We start from the raw sequence: 23,281 nt of genomic DNA on the forward strand, positions 1-23,281 counted from the left end.
GAAGAGAAGGGCATTTTTCCCTTTTCCCTTCAGTTTTGAGAAGTCTGCTTTTTTTTCCCCGTTGCAGTATATATAATACTTTCCTCAGGGTAGCCGGGACATTTTTCTCCTGGGAAACTCAGTTATATTACCACCATAATTTAATTTGCTTTTATTGAATCCACCCCTTTTATCTGTTCTTCCACATCATAACAAGTGGTTTACAATAACTTAACAAAAATCATCTGGACAGAACAATGATACAACGGCTATTTCCCAAATATATTTTTCCCTATTCATCTGCTTTGACCTCGTGGATCAAACATTGTCTTTCAGAAAGTTCTTGTATAGAATCCCAGGGTTTTTCAGAACATACAAACTGTAAGTCTCTGAGCTAAATTAGGAAATAAACTACCGTAGATGATGCTACCTTTGCAATCCTCTTGGAAAAGATGCTTAGTTGTGTTCTGCCGGCGTGTCCCAACCGCCTGTAATTACAGGGTAATTAGTCCAAAAAGACACACATTACACGATAGAAGGAAAACCAAAGTCTTTATCAACAGAAAAGCAGAAAAAACTCCCTTTTTAAATGTCAAAGGGATTTTCTTGTACACACAAGGCACAGGTTAAATGCAATCCAATTTCTCACCCAGTAACTGGGAAATTGAGTCCAATTCCAAAGTCCAGAAAGTCCACACACAATCTTGAACAGGAAAACAGCAAAACCACGATCTTGACGAAACTATGAATCAGATAAACTTCCACGAGGCTAAATCAGCACGCTGCTCTTTTTATCTGTAGCACTAATTACAGCAGCCTCACCCAACCACAGGTGGCCTCACTTATCTCCTGTAATAATCCTTCAGTTGTTCTCTCCTATGCATCACTCTATGCATGCGTGGGTCTGTCATAGGTTCTTGTTTAGAATCCAGGGATGATAAGGATGATTGATCTCCTGGGCTGTCTGCCAAACTCCCCTCTTCCCTGCCACTCACGCTTCCTTCGTCAGAGGAGACTTCGTCGGGAGATTCTATCAGGAGCAAAACAGGCCTGTGGCATATGGATGTTTCCCCCACCTCCACATTCCTTGGGGCAGGAGCTGGGCCAGAGCCAACCACAACAAGTTGTATGTAATTTTTTTTACAGAAATTAACATACAACATCATATTCTATATGTATGTGTGTGCATGCATACATACATACAAATACATGCATGCATACATACTCTAGGTTACTAATTATTCTATTCCTATGGCTTCAGATTGTATCTCTGTTATAATCTCTCCTTTATTGTTAGAATTTTGGCAAACTGGGTTGTTTTTCTTGATCCTGGACCTTGGTTGTATGGATTATTATTATCTGATTGCTCTATTATTGTTTGGTTTTTAATCATTTATGTTCTTCACGTTGCTATGAGATCATATTAAATGATCTAAAAAAATAGATCATTGTCACAAGAGGTTCCAGTTGCTTATTTAACATCTGGTTATGGGTTGTCTGGTTATGAATTGTTGTTTTTCTTCATTTATAGTTCTGCTTTCAACCTTATGGTGCTTTGTGTGGAGCAAAAGTTAATATGGAAAGTGGTATTAAACATATTTTTAATTCCCTAATATCTTTATATTAAACTGGTTATGGCTGTTTCTCTGTGCTTTTCTATATTCCTAAATTAATTTGACAACATTTGTTGTTTTTCAGTTAACTATAGAGATGTCTAACTTTCGTTGTACATGGCTGCAAGCACATTGTGACTGTTCAACTTCTAATGCAAGTTTTTAAGTGAAATTTATATGCTAGAATTTTTCTCTTCAAGCCATCAACCAGTTGGCATTTGGAGTTTGCAGTAATAAAACAAAAACTTAAGAGCTTCCAGGGATAACTTGCACTTACTGTATCCAAGATAACAGTGGGCTGTGCAAGCTGGTTCGGATTATAGATTAAATTGATGGATGAATCTTGCTGCAGATGGAATGAGGTTTACCATTTTCCCAGAGGAAAGGAAATGTTTGCACCAATGTATGCATACAGAAAAATATCTGTTGGCAAACGTTAACTTTTCATTCGTAGGTTGCAATCCTTGAGGAAATGAATTGACATATAATAGATGTTTTGTTTGCCTTTTGAACAATAATGTGAGTTGAAGAAAGACAGAAAAACCATTCCATTAATGCATTTGCTTCTAAGTGGGGCTGGGGAACATATGTCCGACATACTGTATCTTGTTAAACTACAACTCCCACCAGGACTTCCAATAGTGAGCAATGAAGTAATCTGTAGTTCAGTGACATCTTAATAGTCAGAGATTCCATCCCTTATTATACGAAGCATTTTACTGCTCCTTGATCTTTGCCAAATGTTGCTTGAGATGGAAGGAGTTAATTAAGCAAAATCCAATGGCACTAAAGACTGTTGCAGATTATTGTTTCAAAGCATAGTTCATCCTTTGTTTAGTCCTGCCTCGTTTTGTTTCCTCACCATAAGATGACTATAACAATGGTTTTGAACTTCAGCGCTGCTATGCGCAGGTATTTCTGTCTGGCAATTGGTGGCTGATTGAATCAATGTCAAACAGTTCTAAAGGCTGAAAGAAGCTTGATTGATTTTGATCATTAAGCTCTGTAAAGGGGGTGCTATTAATTCAGCTGGTGAAAATGTTAAGCACTGGTCCTGACAAGTTAGGTTAAAGAGCTACCCATGATATAAAGCCCTCTTTTCTTTTCTTGGTCCTTGATTCTGAGTTCCTTCAAGGCCGCACCATCATAAATATGTCAAGCAGTGTTTTGGGCACAGTTAGCAGCCTCTGTTTAGCAAAGGGACATGACTAAAAGGACACCAATGCTTAATCATCCCTGATGCGGAAAAGGAGAAAGGGGAGGGAAGCACCATCTCACCCTCCACATCAAAAAGAGGGTTCATTCATAGGATTATAGAACTACACCTTTTTCTACACCTAAGTGCATTAGAGCTGACCTGTTTATTTATTTATTTATTTATTTATTTATTTTGTCCAATACACAATGAGGGTTTTAGTGGGTGTATATCTATATATACATAGTAAAATACATGATGAAGGTTATAGAGGAGATACTCATAGTAAAATATATCTAAGAAATAATAGAAAAGAAGATATAGTAATAGAACATATCAATGAAAGAATAGAAGAAGAGATATAGGAATAGAAGAAAGGTATAGGAGATATAGGAGAGCAATAGGACAGGGGACGGAAGGCACTCTAGTGCACTTGTACTCGCCCCTTACTGACCTCTTAGGAATCTGGATAGGTCAACCGTAGATAATCTAAGGGTAAAGTGTTGGGGGTTTGGGGATGATAATATGGAGTCTGGTAATGAGTTCCACGCTTCGACAACTCGGTTACTGAAGTCATATTTTTTACAGTCAAGTTTGGAGCGGTTAATATTAAGTTTAAATCTGTTGTGTGCTCTTGTGTTGTTGTGGTTGAAGGTGAAGTAGTTGCCAACAGGCAGGACGTTGCAGCATATGATCTTGTGGGCAATACTTAGATCTTGTTTAAGGCGTCTTAGTTCTAAACTTTTAAAGTTTAAAACTTTAAAACTTTTAAAAATGATTGTCTAATCTCTTCTTTAAAATTTCCAGTATTGGAGCATTTACAACTTCTGGAGGCAAGCTGTTCTAATGATTAATTGTTATAACTGTCAGGAAATTTCTCCTTAGATCTTGGTTGCTTCTCTCCTTGATTAGTTTCCACCATTGCTTCTTTTCCTGCCCGCAGGTGCTTTGGAGAATGGCTTGGATTATTCCAAATACATTGGTTGGTATGGTGAATTGTCAACAATTTGGCTTTAAACCTTGAATCTAGAATGTTCAATTGAGCTGGCAATTGAAGTCTGATGGAAAGTTATCAAGTATTTTGAAATCCAACTCTGCCCTCTGTTCTACCTCAATGTCATTTGCTTCTGCTTCCTTAAAGTTCTACAGGAATTTACCCTATTTAATGTTTTGAAGTCACTGGTAAGGAGCAGTCCAATTGTTATTTCCTTTTTCTCTGACTCTGAAGAAAAATCCATGCCTCTTTTACAATCTTCCACTCATTATTTCTTTCAAGAAAAAAGCTGCTCAAGGAAAAGGGTCCATTAGAACTCTTTTATGTAAATTCATGTGCTTTTGTGTAATTAACTCTTCTCATAAATGTTTTAACTAAGAATTACATGTTTGTTGTCTTTCAAAACTGTTCATTTTTAAAAAAATAAAAAGACAACATTAAAATGTTTTTAAAACGTTAAAATCTTTTAAATGCAAACTTAGGAGTAAAATTGAAACTAGTCAGCCTAATTATTGGATCCTTTCATGTCTCATACCTTCTGTTTGTAGTTTTAAATGGTCATTTTATTGCCCTGTGTTCTTATTTTGTTTACCATCCAAAGTTCCTTCTGATAGACGGGTATAAATTGGATGATAGATAGATAGATAGATAGATAGATAGATAGATAGATAGATAGATAGATAGATAGATAGATAGCACTTAGACAGCAATAGCACTTAGACTTATATACCCTTCACAGTGTTTTATAGCCTTCTCTAAGCAATTTACAGAATCAGCATATTTGTTCCCAACAATCTGGGTCTTCATTTTACTGACCTTGCAAAAATGGATGGCTGAGTCAACCTTGAGTTGGTGAGGCTCAAACTCCTAATAGTCGATAGAACTAGCTTGCAAATATTGCATTCTAATGACTGCACCACGATTGATATAGATATAGATATATGCTGTATTTTTATAGAGAGACAGGCAGGCAGGCAGATGGCAATGGACTGACCCCCAACTAGGACATGTTTTTGTGAAATATGGAGAATAATCCCCAAAACTCAAAATTTGAAGACTGTAGCTGAGGATAGCTTCCTATATAAGTTCTGTTTTCTGATGTGCATGCCTGCGCGTTTTATTTCTACAGCAAACGTTATGTACCTGGGAAGCCAAGAAATGAGAAGTGTTCTAGAGAGAGACAATTCTACAATAAAGCAGCATTTAAAAAAGGTAGACTTTTATTCTTTACACTTTCCATTGGAAACTAAGACTGTTCAACACTTCAGATTCCACTCCAAAACCTTACCAGTTTTTAAACCATCCAGTACCGTATTTTCCCCAAAATAAGACACTATCTTATATTTTTTGAACCCTAAAATACAGTAAGTGCTTGGCTTTATTGCCATGCACTCGAAAGCCCATCTTATTATCAGGAGATGTCTTATTTAATACAGGACAGATATTAAAACATTATATGTTATTACTTTACTTTATGTATTAAAATGTATGCCATTTGTATACTGCTTGTTGTACATACTCCTGATCAGTTGGAGGATGATGAAGATATTGAGGACTCGGATTCAGATAGCATTTATGAAGTAGTGGGGGGGGGGGGTTACAGGTAATAGAACAGGTGGGAGGCCAGCCACAGGATGGGGCTATGAGTTCAGGATCTAGTGAGGGAGAATCAGACGCTCACTGGGTTAATCCTAAATTCAGAAGGATTCAGAAACGTAGAGAGCAAAGGTCTGGAAGAAGATATTAAGGAGAGGAATGGGTTAAATATTGTAGTGAGGTATTTAGCACATCAGGGGGCTAGTGGAGAAGAAGGGTGGAGTTTCAACGTTGCTGAAAAGAAATATGGATGTGTTTTCGCCACGCTAAAGTAAGCCAAAGTATTTTGTATTGTATTTAGTCAGTGCTGCTGTCTTTTTTAAAGCTATGTAGTTAGGAAATAAATCTTGTCTAAGTGAAGCAGGAAAAGGAATGTGAGAAATGCGGCTAAGAGAGAGATAACGGACCGAGTGATGTCTGGAATGTGTTGAAGTACAAGAGAGCAGAGAAATAAACGGAGTTGCTTTATTCATGAAATGATGCAATTAATGAGAGTTATTTGTAATTACTAAACTTCTACCAGAAACCAGAACACTGCTTATTAATTTTTAAAAGTCCCATGGACTCTCTATAATCAAAAATATAATATAAAACATAAATCACATACCTGAAACAATCAAAATAGTTTAAGGATCATCAAGTCAAAACAAACAAGAAAGGAAATTCTGTGTTTTATTTGGAGGCATATCTGCTCAGGAGAATTTGTGAATTCTCTGAAGGTGAATTTGCACTTCTAGCCATACCATGTGCATTCTTTGAACCAAAGACCAGGACAAGGGGCGGCATGAGTCCCATCTTAGAATCTCATGATAGACCTTTTATTGTAGACATCTGACAAGCAGTGACATCATGTGCCACGGTGGATGTCATTTATATCATAATGCTATTGATGCCAATTACATAATTCGCATTATTTATGTGAAGGCACCATGGCATATATCATGAAGTCATAGTGACTTCAACCAAATGTCCTCACCTAAATTTGCAGAAAAGACCAGATTCTAGGGAAAAGAGGAGATTGAGAATTTAGACTCAGAGGTGCAAATGTGACCAATGAATGAATTGGTCTACTGTACTTGTCAATTAAGCTTCCTCAGTCGTAGAGTTTGACTTACTCCTTTTGAATAGCCTAATGGCTAATAATGGCAGCCTGGATGGAGTTTTATGAGTTCTAGCTTTATAAGCTTTTGGTTTGTAATAAACAAAGCTGGAAATAATGTTACTATACCTTGTTTCTGACTTACTTAATTCTTTCAACCCCTGACACTTGACCTCCACTCAGGCTTTGGTTCTTGTCTTTTGGATAATAGACTCTGTTTGATGCCTCAACTTTATTTGACCTCTTTGTATGGACCCTAGTATGACATCTGACTGGTTTTTTGCTGCTTGTGAATTATTTTGCTCTGCAGTCCTAATTTGCTAACCATTTGTTTACTCCATGCTTAGCTCACAAGTATCATCTGCTATACTATTGCATATTATCTATTAATTAGGCTGAAGAAAGATGATCCAGCTTTCTCTAGAAGGCTTCATTCATTCAAGTTGTAATTATATTATATTGTATTTATTTATTCAATTTGTATTTATACCAATCTTCCAAGTGTCAGCAAGATATAAACTTTAATGGATATTAACAGGGAGCCAAAGTTTTTAGACCACTTCAGTCGCTATTCTATTCTTACTATCTCAAAAAAGGGAGCGCTGGTGTTATTTTTCCAGGATTCATAAAGAGAAGTGTCCATACATCAGGAATAAGGGACTCTTGACATAAATGTTGCTAAATGTATCTCCCTGTAGTCCCACCCAATAAGGCCAATGGTAGAAAATGCTGATTGTTCTTGTTGAAGAACTTTTGCACTGTTACATGCTTTCCACCCATCAAGTTGAGAAAGTTTTGTAAAGCCAAGAATAAATATTTAATGCAAGCCAGCCTTTTGAATTGGACCTAGAAGCTGCAAATCAAGTTGGATATAGTTTTTTTTTTTTTAAGGAACCCTGCAGTAAATTGGTAATGTCCTGGAGACTTTTTAAAATATAATTTTTAGTCCCTTATCTTCATGAGTAAATCAAATGAAATTAAGAACTGCTTTCTTTCTTAGCTGGCCACAGCTAAGCTCAGATGTTCTCCTAAATCACAATTGTTATGGCCCCAATTAGTGAATTCAATCCTCTACCCCCTCTACCTAAGCCAGGAGAGCAAGAACCAATGACATTCTCCTTCTGTGGGCATGCTTTCTGAGAAGTGGAGGAAGGAAGACAGCAGTTCTTCTAATGACTAATCCTTTGGGCTAGAAGGGAAAACAAGGCAGAATTCTTGTTGCTTTTTTAAAAAACAACAACAAATGTCACCTGAATAACAAATCTCAGATATAAATACAAACATCCCATGAAACATTGGCATTTGTATAATTGATTACTTAGTATTCTGTGCCATCTTTTTGTGCAAAATCACAAAATGATACTCGGTGCCTGAAAAAAAATTGTTTATTTGTTTTGATGCAACCTGACTCTAAAAACAATATAATGGAAACAAGAAATGACAATATCAACTGGAACAAAAGAAAAAAGAATAAGCTGGTAACCTCAGCAGATTCCCATAGGCCCCACCAACCCAGCAAACGCTGGGGCACCAGCTATTCTGGCAGGGGTCGGCAACTTTAGACATTCAAAGAACCACAAAGATCCTAACTAGAAGCCCCCCTCCCTTCAATTCTGGAGCCGACCAGATATCCGGTTCCCCCACCACAGAGTCTCCTCCTAGCGCAGCATAACTTTTCCTCTACCCAACCAAAAGTTGTCTCAATTGTGGAGCCGACTGGCGACAGGGAGCCACAGCAGAGGGATGAAAGAGCCGCATGCGGCTCCAGAGCCATGGGTTGCTGACCCCTGGTAATCCTTCAGATTGGGAGCCACAGACATCTCAGGGAGCCTCATTCTTGATGGCAGGTGCTGCAGCAGAGAAGGTGCATTTCCTAGATAAAGATAAAGGACGTTATTTAATCCAAAGAACCCAGAGCATCCCAATTCTATCAGCTGAAATCGGTCAGCCAGACACCCAGGAGAAAGGCAGCCCCTCAAATCATTGGGCCCTAAGCCATGCTGTTGACCCCTGTACTGAGCTTCATGAATGAATGATTTGACTCAGTGTGATATAACTTCCCATGTTCCTATAATAAGCGGCCAATAAAAGAAAAGATGTGAGACTATCTGCAAATGCCAAAGTCCTGCATGTGCAACAGCTAATCGTGTGGGAGGAAATTTATTGGGCCTTGGTCCAAGGTCATTCATAAAGATGAAATGTTTTGCTATGCAACATTTTAAGTCAAAATGTTTGGAAGAAACTCCTCCTCCTCTGCTTCATCCTCCTCCTCTTCCCTCTAATTTAACCTTGTTCTTTTTTTCCCCCATCACAGGCTTATTTCATTATATGAGCATAAAGAGAAATTGCCCAGTGAAGCAGCCAAAACGAATTTTGAGTTGCTTTTATTGAAACAGCTTGTCTACTATTACCCAGGATTTGGGGGTTTTTTTTTAATCCAATGTCCAGAGCTGTCCAGAGCTGTCTAATAGTTATTCCCCTTGAAAGATTCATAATATGGAAAGGAGCAGTATGGAAGACCCTACAAGAGCAGACTTTCTTTCCCCAGCCAGAGTAAATTATTTCCCTCCAGTTTGGAAAATCCTTCAAATGCACTGCATGAATAAGTGTAAAACATCTTCTGCAGCCAGGAAGACCTTTCGTTTGGGCAGATTTCAGATGTTTTTTGAATGGTGTATTGCTGAGGTCCAAAGTTAGAAAAGCAGCCCAGGAGGATTTTGCTATATGTAGCACTTAAACATGCTTTAGCCCACAATAGCAGCGCCAATTTAACCCTTTTGTGACCAAACCTCAATAATAGAATTGAAAAAGAGGGAGACATTGAGCTCCTGAAGAGCAGAAAGTAAAACAGTGTTACAATAAGTGTGGTTTCTTAGGCTACATTTGACCACTTAGTCATGTTTTAATAACTCACTTCCGCAGAAGGTCTCGCATTCATATTCCAAGTTTGCAAAGTCCTGTAGATCAGCCTTCCCTAACCCAGTGGCCTCCAGAGATGTTGGACTTCAGTTTCCGTAATTCATAGCAATTTGGACATAGTGTCTCATAGGCCACCAGGTTAGGAAAGGTTTCTGTATCAACTTGCACTCAATTAAATATGCATAGTGTACATTACTGTTAAATAATGAATATTCTAGTCATGTTGCGGCATATATTATTAAGCGCAAAGTAAAATTGACTCAGCTCATAATAGAGCTTTGATGAACAAAAAAGCGTTTCTTTCAAAGGAAATTTCCTTATTAAATTACCATTCGAGATATTTCAGCATTTGAGGCCAAGGTATGAAATTTGTAATAGTAATTTAGTTGTGCTCTAAATCTGTGGTATAATAAGATGACATTACTATACATCTCTCCATTTGGTGGTGGTGAGGGACAGTGATCAATGAAGACTCCTTTTCTCCCATCATTTTATCTGTCCCTACCTTCCATCACTGCCGTTGCAATCCCATAGAATTTACTTTTTTACAGGAATACCTTTAAAATATCCAAGATCAATATAAGACTATAATAGACACTCTGAAACATATGAAAACCAAGCCAAGTCAATGAAAAGAAGCAGAAGTTACATGGATATTTTACATTAGCCTCTGCCATCCTGATGTAGCACGAAATACTGTACATTGGACTGCAAGTCCTATCCTACCTAAATTAATAGCAGGAGGGCATTCGAATGTGAAGCATTTGGAGAGGAATAGCAACACTTAAGCTTGCATCCAGTGATCATGCATTAAATTCAAAACACAAAATAGGAGCATTAGATCTGTTTATAACCATTACTTTTTTTGGAGTGGGGAGAGGAAGGGAGTCAAAAAGTGAAGGAAAAGAAACCTACAATGAAATGAAAGAAATGTATAAGTTAATGACTCAAACATCAGATTTCACCCATTTTGCCTGTTTTATGAAGTGTTAGACTAGCAATACTATCTTTGGATTAATGATGAAGATACAGAACGAAAGGAGAGAAAGAGAGGCAGGGGTTTGTGAGAAACTGAATGAGAAGAGATAGCAAATGAACATACTCACCGACTGCAAACATCACCACAAATGTCCCAAAGGCGCTTTTTCAAGAAGTAACTAACATAGGAGAACAGACCCATCAGGATAAGATTCAGCAGTCCATCTGCATTTAAAAGACAAAGGTCACTCTTTTGAAGACAGCAAAGTCTACATTTTGGACAGAGAGGACCACTGGTTTGAAAGAGGGTTGAAGAGGCCCTCTATGTCAAAACTGAACAGCCCTCTCTCAACAAAGGGAGAGGGATATGGTATCATCTATCTCCAGTCTACAACACGGTCCTTTCAGTAGTTCCAGGAAGGCTCCATACACATTTGTACTACTCAGGTGACCTTGAAGACATAGAAACATAGAAGACTGACGGCAGAAAAAGACCTCATGGTCCATCTAGTCTGCCCTTATATTATTTCCTGTATTTTATCTTACAATGGATATATGTTTATCGCAGGCATGTTTAAATTCAGTTACTGTGAACCACGTCTGCTGGAAGTTTGTTCCAAGGATCTACTACTCTTTCAGTAAAATAATATTTTCTCATGTTGCTTTTGATCTTTCCCCCAACTAACTTCAGATTGTGTCCCCTTGTTCTTATGTTCACTTTCCTATTAAAAACACTTCCCTCCTGAACCTTATTTAACCCTTTAACATATTTAAATGTTTCGATCATGTCCCCCCTTTTCCTTCTGTCCTCCAGACTATATAGATTGAGTTCATAAACTTAAAGACTTAAGTTCATTAAGTCTTTCCTGATATGTTTTATGCTTAAGACCTTCCACCATAAACCCAGATAAACTTCCTAGTGGTCTCAAAGACATTCTAATAGGATGCAAATGACCAGCTAAATCCTTCCATTCCCCAACATCCAGTCAGAGCTGAAGAAGCTTCTTGGATGAACTATCTTCAAAGAAAAACCAAGAAAATCCAATTACCTCTTGAAAAAGCACCTTTGGAACAACTATGGTAGGGATGATTGACACTCTCATTAGACATCACACCAATCTTTGATTTAATAAATAAGCCTACGGATGGAAAACTTGGACTGGTTCATTTTTTAAAAATTGAATGATAAGGCAATGGGGCAATATTTGGCTCTCCCAGGCTTTTTAAATGAAAAACGTTGCCATAGGCTGAGCCTTACTTTTGTCTGAATCTCACATAGGCTTATTTGAACATTGACTGTTTTGAAAATATATTTGGTCACAAAGTCTGATGCATTGAGCATGATTCTACTGCTGCAGATTTTTAATTTAGAGGTTTTTAATTCTTTATTGGACCTTTGGCAACCACACAATAGGCAGAAATATTTTTTTAGGGATATCATTAACGCATTTTTGTTAGGACTGACACATTCTTTGAGAGGCCTTTTTAATGGCATAGGATCACTGTAGGAAATAGGTGCTTTCCTAGAAATGTTGAAACATCCTGTTGCTAACAATCTCAACTAACTGCCATCATATTGGGCATATTTGTGAAAAATTAAATACATGTTCACTTTACAAAAGTCTGTGAGATAATACAGAGTTTGCTGTTTCATTTTTAAAACATACTAATGATATAATATCAAGAAAGTTTACTAGGGCTAAAACTAGATAGTGGGGATGCTGGTGATAATGCTAATTAATATTCGTAGTAGATCATGTTGGACTGTGTTTTTATTATTATGAAAACAGTCTGCATTAGAGAGGAGTTTGCGACAGGGTTTTCAGCAGATTATAAGCGTAAAATTCCCACTTCAATCATATTCCAGTCCTAATTATTTTGTGCTCTTAAGAACAAAGATAGGGAATTTAGACCCCTTCAAAATGATGCTAGATTTGAACTACCATCAGTTGCAGCCATTACAGATAATACTCGACTTTTTTAAAAAAAAAATTAATAAACTTTATTGATTTTCTTAAAATTTGACAAACATACAAACACACATTTAACATAAAATTGGGGTTGCAGATACCCCGCTTGTTCAAGAAGTCAAATTGCATTACAGAAAAAAGAATACATTATTAATATGTTAAGTCAACCTATTGCTTTAAGTGAAAAGAAGTAATTTTATATTACCTTATTATGAAAAAACAAAACAAAACATAAACTTCATATCTAAGCAAAGTACAAACACAAAAATTAAATCCTAACCATACTACTGATATACTCGACTTATGATCACAATTGAGCCCGTTAATTTTGCCCCATTTTATGACCTTTGTTGCTACACTACTTAAGTGAATCGCTGCAGTTGTTAAAGTTAACAAACAGACTGTTAATAGTTTCCCCATTGACTTTCCTTGTCAGAAGATCATAAAAGGTGATCACATAACCTCAGGATATTGCAACCATCATAAATCCTATGCCAGTGGCCAAGCATTTAAATTTTGACCATCTGATTGTAGGGATGCTCCAACAGTTGTAGGTGAAAAATAATCATGTCCTTTTTATCAGTGCCATTGTAATTTAGAACAGTCAATAAATGAATGTTTGGAAGTCAATGACTATCTATCTCTATCATTAGTGCCCAAACAAATCATGGAGGAGGAGGAGGAGAAAGCAGAAGCATGGAAAGAATAGGATGTTTCGTTGGTGCTCAGAGAAAATAAACATTAAAGTATAAAAATCGTTTTGGTCCAAATTTGAGCCAAATAGCCAGTGTAACATGATGATCAAGGTGGTAAACTAGAACCTTACCGTATTTTTCAGACTATAAGACACATCGGTTTATAAGACGCTCCAAGATTTTGAAGAGATAAGAAAGAAAAAAAGTTTTTGTCCTCCCTGGTCCTGGGAGCACACTGCAAGCCTTCCAAACACTCCGTGTACCTGTTTGTAAACCCATTTTTGTGCAAAACGGGTACACAGAGGGTTTGGGAGGCCTGCAGAGTGCTTCTGGGGGCTGGGGGGAGGCAAAAACACTCCTTTTTGCACACACAAAAAAGGCCTGGTTTTATCCCAGTTTTTTTTTTCCATAAATGGGCCTGTTTTTCATCCATTTTTGCAAAAACTGGGGGGCCCAGAGGGTTTGGAAGACCTACAGAATGTTCCTGAGGGCTGGGGAAGGCAAAACATTATTTTTCGCAAAATACTGGAGGCTGGGGCATTTTTGCCCCCCCACCCCCAGCCTCTAGAAACACTCTGCAGGCCTCCTGAACCCTCTGTGAACCTCCAAAACAGGCCCATTTTTTGGAAAAATGGGGTGCTGATGCAAGGCTTCAGGAGACCAAAAATGGCTGCATTTGGTATATAAGATGCACCAACATTTCCACCCTCTTTTAGGAAGGAGGGGGAAAGGTGCATCTTATACTCCAAAAAATATGGTGATTCTCATATTTTTTTTCTACCTTTGAAAGTTCAGTAAATGACTCTGGCCCAATCATTCTCAGCCGCTCGTCCCCTCGCAGGTGCATTATGGGAAAGAATAAGAGGATGGATTCATTGTATGCCACCTTGAGCACCTGTACAACGAGCAGGATATAAATCAAGTGGGAAAGCAGTTGTTGTTAGAACTATGGTGGTGGAGGAAAGAGGTCAGACAGTGCCAAAGGAAGCACTCACCTAAACCTGAAGCATGGATTTGATGTGTCAGCACAGGAGAACCAACCAACAACACAACATAGAAGCTGATCGCAGTGTTCCCTCTAATTTTTTTTGGGGGGGTGGGCGGAAAAGTATAGTGTCTGAGCGGCAGTCCCTTCGGGACTGAGCGGCACAGAAATAATAAATAAACAAACAAACAAACAAACAAATAAAAAACCCACCCTGTTTGGCCTCAGAGAATTTCAAAATAAAATACTGTACTGTGTGTCTATAACAGTGAGCTCATAATAGGGCAACTCTATCAATATCAAAATGCCACTTAAATAGTTGAGCTAGTTTCAAACTAGATTTTGATTTTCTCTCTTCCTTACTCCCATTCTTTTTCTTTCTCTTTTTCTTCCTCTCTTTTTTCTATCTGTTTCTCTCTCTTCCTCTCTCTCTCCTTCCCTCTCACTCTTTCCCTCTCGGCTTCTGGGCAGGTTTGGAAAACTCTGAGTTGATGATGATTTTTAAGTGAGCGATTGCTCACTGCTCAGCTTAGAGGGAACTATGGCTGATCATCTCAAAAGAATTGTCCCAGAGCTTTATAACTGTACCTCATGGGCTAGTGTTACAATGGGTGGGGAAGAACTGAAGCATAAGCAAGGGGAAATGCAGAGATTGTGTTCATTACAGCATCTCTGCAACCCAGAAAGAAGAAGAAGAAACTTGTACAGAATAGCTCCTGTTGGTGATGAAATGTTTTCAAGGTCATGGAATCCACAGGTTTTTAATTTCACAGACAGAGATAACCTGCAAGCAAAGCACAAGATGTCAGGATGTTTTCCTTGTGGCAGTCTAGATCTACAGTACTCTTATTTTCTTTGTTCACTTTTCTTCTGGGCTGCGACACCCAGTTCATGTTTTGGAGGAAAGGGTTCACCTTCCTTCCCTGCATGCTGAGGTCCCAGTGAAAAATCCTTCCCTATCTACAGCTGCTATTTATTTAAAAGGGTTTTTTTAAAGAAAAAAACTAACAAAATGACGCATTTAGTAGGATGTCTGATTTGGCCCTGAAAGTAAAAACAAAAAGCAACTGGAAAGCACAACTGCCAGCCGTACTAAGTTTGTTTGTTTTGACCATCGTTTGCCACCCAGAGTTAATGGTTTGAGATAGGAGGCTATACAAATGGAATAAGTAAATAAATAAACAGCCCATACTAAGTTGCTTGCTTGGAAACAAATCCTATTGATCCTCAGGTTCCAATTTCTACATCTAAGATTTTTGTTTTGCGTCCAACTTGAAGAAGCAGGAGGATTAAACTTCCTGGATTTTCCTGGTGGAAGAAAACAGTTTCTGCCTGTAGATTGGCTAGATAAGCAGATGTAAAAAAAAAAATCACTAGTCTCCCCCTGTTAGTTGTGGATAAATATCCTTCCAATCAAGGGCTATTATCCTTACTGTCACAATATTCTCAGTAGGTCTCTCTTGATTAGTTGAAAAGTGTCTTACAACTTCAGTAATCTCCATTGAAGAAATTCTAACCATTGACATTTATTACCTAAATGTTCATGGTATGTCCTAAGAGTTCATGGTATGCCATGAACTCTTGAATTTCTCTTTGGAGCATGGATATTATTCATGTGTTCGTTTTTTACCTGGCAATTGGATTTAGCTCTGGTCTCTTTCTTTTCCTGCCACCATCTTTAATTTAAGACAGTTCTCTCCTTTTATTTTAGCTGACTTTTTACTACGGAGCAACTGATGGGTGGTGTCCTCTGCAGTACTACGAAGAGATGAAGATGGAGTTCCCAGATGGAGATATTCGAGTCTGTGAGAAAGGAATCCGCCATTCTTTTGTCTTTGAGTCCAGCAAAGAAATGGCTGAAATGATATCAGACTGGATACAGGATGATCTCACCAAGCTATGATGAAGACAGAGTAGATAGCAGGAGGAATTAGCTATATTGCGTCTGTGTAATCTTCCATGATAGGTTATGCCTTGATCTGTCTGTGCATTATGGTTTGTTTTTTTCTGGAAACTCTGGTGTTATCCTGATGGCTCATATTACATTCCTGTTGACAGGTTTCTAACAAATACCCAAAGTAAGGTTGTAAACACATGGAGATGACTATCAGACAAGAGCCCTGGATTCCTTCAGGCCAGTTCAGCCTCCCTCTACAAACAGTGACTATCTGTTCAGGTAACTCACAGGATTGTTGTAACGAAAGAGAGAGAGAGAGAGATCCTCTTCCCTCCATGTGCCATCTTGATTTTCCAAATTTATGAATTAACGGCCCATTAATTGTGTGTCCAGCTAGCACAGCTCCTCTAGAAGGATTGAATGAATTACAGTATTGCTTAGATCAGTGTTTCCCAACCATGGCAACTTGAAGATATCTGGACTTCAACTCCCAGAATTCCCCAGCCAGCATTTGCTGGCTGGGGAATTCTGGGAGTTGAAGTCCAAATATCTTCAAGTTGCCAAGGTTGGGAAACACTGGCTTAGATCTTCTGACATATAATTCATCAACACCATTCATTCTGCTACAACATTGTAGTAACATTGCACCCATAATTGGGTCCCACACAATTGTTGAAGTGGTTAAGGTGAGAATCGACTGTCATTCATCGTTGGGGGGAAATAGCATCTATTTTAGGGTGATGATATCAGAATAGCAGATCGCTACAAAATTAATTATTGTTATTGCTTAAATTAATTTCAACATCCATTGGGAAGGAAAATATATATATTTGGTGTGCAGAAAAAGAATTATGTAGCTCACAAGCAGAACCAATTAGTAAGATATAGTACTTCCTATAAGCAACCCTCGACCTATGATAATTGAGACCAGAATTTCACTTGTTAAGCAGAGTGATTGTTATGCCAGTCATCACATGATTTTATGACCAGTTTTACCAGTTGTTAAGCATTTCAGGCACTTGCAACATGGCCATTTAACATGGTTGTGAAGCAAATCCTGCTTCTCCAATTGAAGTTGCTTTTCAGAAAACTGCTGGGAAGATCACAAATTGATCTATATTGACTGGCGGCAATGCACCAGCACATGAGACAGTTGCCACCTTCCCAAATTGCAATCACATGATATGGAAGTAGTATGATGGTTGTGTGAGGACAGGTCATAAATCCTTTTTTCCACGGCTTGCATAACTTTCAGCTATTGTTAAATGAAATGTTGGTATCTGTATAATACTATCTGTATTGAGAAAGTTCTAAGTACATTGGTTAGAGGTATGCAAGTGTTAAAGCTGGAGTTGCATTTTGTATACTCTACTTCATTAGGGGCCTTTGATACCTCAATACCGGTTGTTCTGCCAGGCTCTCTGGTATGAGCCTCCCGAAAATTCAAGGGTACAAATTTCAGACACACACACGTTTCAAAATTCAAAACAATGTTCTTTATCACAAAATTCAAAATAAACTAAGCACTCTTTTTGTATTGCAAAGAGCACTCGTCCCAAAACAACGTGGTAGTCTGTACAGTTCCCTTAATCAGTCCTTAAGTACTTAGCTTGCAGCTGTGAAGAAACCTCACAGCCCTTTTTCTTCCACGAAGTGAAACACACACACACACTTTGCTCTGCTTTGGTTTCAAAGTCATGAAAAATCAACAAACAAAGTCCGGAAACAGCAAGGCAGTCCTGAAGAACAACGATCAGATAATCTTCCACAACGGCCAAATCCACACGCTATTTATATCAGCAGCACTAATTACTGGAGCCCCACCCAAACACTGGTGGCCTCTCTTATCTCCTGTAATATGTCCTCAATTGGTCTCTTCTACCCATAACTCTGCGTCTGCGTGGGTCCAAGACTTCCGCATCCGAATCGACCGAAGATAATGGAGATAGACTTCCTGGGCTGTGTGCCAAGCCCCCCTCTTCCAAGTCACTCCCACATTCTTCTTCGTCCGAGGAAACTGAATTACCTGACTCTGTCGGCAATAAAACAGGTCTATGACATGTTGAAGTTTCCCCTGCATCCACCTCCACATTCTCTGGGGCAGGAGCTGGCCCAGAGCCAACCATAACACTGGGCGTGTGGAATTGTCTTTTTTCTATGTGAACTACCTTTTGCCTCAGACAGAGTAATTGCTGAGTTACAGGTAGCCCTTGACTTACAGCCACTTCCTTGGTGCTTATCTATGATTCAAAATTACTGCCTACCTGAAAATACAGAGTTACAACCTACTTCTGTGGTTCCAATGGTTGCCCCTCTTGTGGTCATGTGATTGCACCTCAGGCACTTGCAGCATGGGCACATTTATGTCATGTGACCACAATTTATGACTTAACCTGGAGGTTAAGGAAGTGTGTGTTCTCCGCTATAGAAAACAACGGGTTTGATTAACAATCACTGTATTTTTGCAACTACCATATTTGATTAACAACAAGTCCTCGGAGAAGGGCAGGATATAAATCCAATAAATAAACTGCCACACAAAATACATAAAACAGTGTTGGGCAGGTCACAAGTCAAGGACTGCTGTATATGTTATTTTAGATCTACTTTTAGAACAGACAGAACTTGGATGACATACTCCTTTTATTAATTTTTTTTCTCAAGAAATAGTCACAACTGAATTATGAAATAATTTCACCACCACCGCCCCTTTTTTTATTTTTTTGTGATTTTTGACAACTATATTAATCCTGTGTTAAATACCATGTTGTATGCATGTCATTGTCTCCCTAATCTTGACCACTACCTAAGCAAGGGTAGCCCTGTGATTGTGAGGGGAGACTAATGAAAAACTGTTCACATAGACAGGCCGTGCATCTGACTTTTATTATTATTTTTTTTTGCCTTCTGGCCCACCCTGGAAAAAAGCCTAGGGCACTACTGGACTTCGTTCTTGGAAAAAGCCCCATTTCCAAACAGCACCACTATCTGCTACTGACTAAGATGGGAAAGGAATGAAGGGAGGGGTGGAGAAGCTGTTTGTCACTTGGTTCACATTTTTGCAAACTTTGGCGTTGTGTTTGGATGATCGGCTTGGCTGGTTCTGTGCTATGCGATTCCCGCCCCAAGAAAACTCCAAGCTGGTAGCAGACAACAAAGAGAGCGGCCATCTTGGCAGGAAGCCCAGGCATTGCTGAGGTACCTGGAAGGCTCTCCCCGTCTGCTATGTGATAGTAGTGAGCTGGTGTGGTGGTTTTAATCATAGGGCAAAGGATTCCTCTGTTGATTGAAGCCATTGCAGGCAAGATGGGCACAAGGTTTAACCTGCTCCATCCCTTTCTCAGAAGGCTCCATCCCCACCCTCAAGGAGCTGCAGAGAGTCAAAAGAAAAAGGATTTCTTTTTGGGGGGGAGAATGGCCTATCTAAAACATCTTAATTTAGCCTCAGGGCCAGCAGAAGAAAGAATAAGAAAATTTCAGGATTATTCCTTACAGGTTTTTCTAATGGTGGAAGTTAGTTTAATCCAAACCAACCCTAAGGACAATTCATAGGACAACTAACCTTATCTAGCCCCACTATTGCCTAAGGTTAGCATATCAGTGTAAATCTCCCCCTACCCCATCTAGTCCATGTGTATAAATAGAGCCACAAGGTATTTGCCCCAGGACTTCGACAGGATATTGTGTTGAACTGTTATAAAACTTCAATAGGTATATTAAATGTTCCGGCCTATGTATGCATATATATATATATTATCCCCACCCCCAGATCTTAATATTACTGGGAATCCAAATGGCATAAGCGTGGCTAGCATCTTATCTAACATTTAAGGAAGGTTTTGGAAGTGTAAAAAACTATTCTGTATGGGTATTGTATTTACATAACTCGGTTGTTTGTACACTCTTTTATTCCGTGGTCTCATTAAATCCTGGTGTTTTGTAGATCTTAAAGAAACATATTCCTACAATATTTGTGTGTGTAAGATGTGGTCACACAGAGGAATATTTATAATCTGATAGTAACAGTGTTGCCTGCCAAAAGGAAAACTCAGTTTTTTAAACATTCAATGTTTAATTGAAAACACCTAGCACTGACCATAGGGCACTTTCATGCAGTGAAGTTTGATCCATCTGTAATAGTGACAGTCTAGTTTCAGAATATAATGCTTAATAGTTTTTTAATTATTATTATTTATTAGATTTGTATGCTGCCCCTCTCCGTAGACTCGGGGCAGCTCACAACAGTTTTGCTACTCTTTTCATTATCTGGTCATCTCAATAATCCTAACTTGGAATTTCTCAAGACAATTTTAATCATAGGGATCCATTGCCTGCTTTTACTTGAAACTTAAAATGGTCATGCTCACTAGTCATTTACACATGGGCATATAGGATTGTGATAATTTAAACTAATTTTGCAAACTATAATTGCTTAAGTCAAAATACTAGTTTATTTTAAGAATTGTTGTTCATTAATAATACAGCTACCTCCTCCTTGCTTTCTGTGTTTGAAAGATTCCTTTGATCTTTGTTTCAGAATGCTGTTATCCCAATGGCAGAAAACTGAAATTGATAAGTGATGAATAAACATTCTTTCTCGTTTTAATTTTGAATTAAATGGATTAAACTGAGCCAGAGCAAGTACTAGTGTTATTTGTACAATCAGTTCCTACTTTTGTTTGTTCAGAAGTAAACACTATTAATTGCTATTCGTTGCTTTGTAAGTTTCAAACTATATTTGTATGGAGGAAAGGATTTGATTTGCAGAAAATAAAAAGGATTTGCATTGGGAGTGGCCAGCAAAAAAAACACCTTGTTTGTTTGGTTTATACCCCACCTTTATTATTTGTTGTGAACATATCCAACACATTTTCCTCCCCCTATTTTTCCCACAAAAACAGCTCTGTAAGGTAGGTTCAGCTGAGAGAGAGGGACTAGCGCCCAAGATTACCCAGTTGGCTTTCATGGCTAAAATTATGAAAATGGTAAGTGGGGGAGGGGGGTCATCTTTAACACACCTATGTTTCCCCTAGATGGTTTCCCTTGTGATTCATTTGCAAATTTCTAGTTCTGAAAGAATTGCTCTCATGCTCCATATTTTGCAGGTAGAATAAGAAATGTCATTGAAGAAGCCAAAACCTGAGACTCTTTAAATGTGGTTGGAATGAAACAGAGCAACTGGTCAATTAAAACCTCTAATACAAATGAGGGCTGGGCATCTCTTGTTTTTTGAATCACTTAAATGGTCAGGTCTTTTTCATGAATTGAAAAACTATTCCAGAAGCTACTCCCACCTGCTTACAAAACGAATGTGTTGCATGTGTACATATGTGCATGGGAGGCATGAGTAAATCTTGCAAAAGATACAGTGGCTTTGATGAATCAAAACTAGTACTATTTTACCCTTTCTGTATGTTCTAGGGATTTGCACAGTCCTGTACAGATAATTATAAAATTGAATATTCATGAAATGTTTGACATTTCTGAATTCCAATACTCAAAGAATCAATCATGAACTGCTGGGGGAAAATAATGGGGTTGGAGAATTGACTTCCTAACCTGTTTGTGACTTCGGAGAAAACATGGTGGTATAAGAGCAAGGAGACCCAAGTATCATTAGTCACAATGTGCCTTTAAGCCAATCATCTCTCTCTCTGCCCATTCCACCTGACAGGGTTGTTGTTCATGTGAGAGAAAATAAAAGAAGGAAGTGTTGGATAATCTGCCTTGAGCTTGTGAAGAAAAAGCAGAATGTAAATCAAATTAATAAACTTTCCTTTACACAATTTCTCATTATAATAGCTTGAGTGAGGATCTTGCTTTTAAAAATTGAATATAATTGTTGCATTTGTAGAAAGGCTAATTCTTTCAGAACTAAAAATTGAATATAATTGTTGCATTTGTAGAAAGGCTATATTGGAGAAACAACATTCTCCACATGTCTATACCCAATGAGTGGCTAAGATTTCTAAATGTTTATATCTATCTACATAAACATATACCTTATAAATATTATGACCATTAGATAAATTAGCACACTCTTTCCATTTACTATTCCATTCTGATCTTATTCTTATTCTAATTGGTCCACTGCAAAACCCTTTGTTTGAATAGCAGAAGAATGTGGCTGTTAGTAAAGCTACTTTAACACTGTGTGGAATGATAAAAACCCACTTGTACCCTGGAGGCTGTCATTTTATTTTCAGGTCACAGGGTCAAGTTAAGACTTGGGATTATTGTGTGCCCCCAAAGCCTCTTTATTGAAATTTAGGCAATATAAGAACCCACTGAGAGTCTCCTAGTGACCAAGAGTAATTAAAGCAGTACATAACATTGAAAGAGAAAGCTATAGAGTGGGAATATAGAGTGACTGCCAAAAGTGGCTGCTGCTTTAAGCAGTGATCATGCAGAATTTATGGAGCAGGACAACTTGTGTATAAAATGAAACTACAGAGGGAGAACACCATTGTCCTTGTGTAAAAGACATAGCCAAGAAGTGTTAGTCATTGACATGAACTCCTTAACATCACATGATAAACAGGATGATTCTGGTAAACATTTTTGTACACTTGTTGCTTGTATATTCTGTTTTTACTATCATTTTACCACCCATTTGCATTTTCTTCTTCAGCTAGAGATATTTTATTCTGACCATGAAGGAGAGGGACATGGAGGATCTTCCCATGTTATAAAGAACACTGGTAGGATTCTGGAGCTGCTAATTCGTAGCCCACTGAAGCTTAAATAAAAATTAAAATGCTGCCCACATACTGATAGAAGATCCATGGTGGTGTCCTTTTTTCATTTAGTTATCTTCCTTGATTTCATTTTTATGAATGAACCAGAGTCTGGTTTCAAGCAAGACAATTAACAGGAAAGAGAATAGAAACAACTGCCATAACAGGAATTTCAAACTTACAGAAGTTTGAAATGGAAATCTAATTAAAGAGCTGTGATGGTGCACTGGTTAAAATTTAGAATTTCAGGCTAATTTTGCCACCTGTCAGCAGTTTGATTCTGACCGGCTCAAGTTTGACTCAGGCTTCCATCCTTCCGAGGTCAGTAAAATGAAGACCTCGATCAGTGATGGCAACCCTTTTTTTCTTCAGGTGCCGAAAGAGTGTGGGTGTGCGTTATCACACATGTGAGTGTCCAGACTCATTATTCAATGCCTGGAGAGGGCAAAAACAGTTTTCCTCCACCCACCCCTGGAAGCCTTCTAGAGGACGGAAACAGCCTGTTTCCCAACTTCTGGTGGGCCCAGTAGACTCGTGTTTCACCCTCCCCAGGCTCCAAAGCTTCCCTGGAGCTGGGAGAGGGTAAGGACACCCTCCCCATCCCCCCCCATAGGCTCTCTGGAA

The 23,281-nt window shown here is 38.4% G+C and overlaps 1 protein-coding gene across 3 annotated transcripts in view; it reads left to right on the plus strand.

The window, feature by feature from the left end:
* The window catches only part of LDAH (lipid droplet associated hydrolase), a 111,680-nt gene extending 91,053 nt beyond the window's left edge, over positions 1–20,627 (plus strand). Inside the window, exons 6-8 of one of the 3 annotated variants that reach the window (XR_011557375.1) lie at positions 4,911–4,993; positions 15,735–16,199; positions 20,458–20,627. Coding sequence is in view for 2 of the 3 variants with exons in the window: in XM_070732804.1 (XP_070588905.1) it covers positions 4,911–4,993; positions 15,735–15,926 (275 nt within the window). In the remaining variant the exon portion in view is untranslated. Of the gene's footprint in view, positions 1–4,910; positions 4,994–15,734; positions 16,388–20,457 lie in introns of those variants that run through there. The other 2 variants (XM_070732805.1, XM_070732804.1) reach the window with 2 other exon arrangements.
* Positions 20,628–23,281: the final 2,654 nt, after the last annotated feature.

Source organism: Erythrolamprus reginae, chromosome 1, assembly GCF_031021105.1.
Source record: "Erythrolamprus reginae isolate rEryReg1 chromosome 1, rEryReg1.hap1, whole genome shotgun sequence".
Lineage (NCBI taxonomy): Eukaryota > Metazoa > Chordata > Lepidosauria > Squamata > Dipsadidae > Erythrolamprus > Erythrolamprus reginae.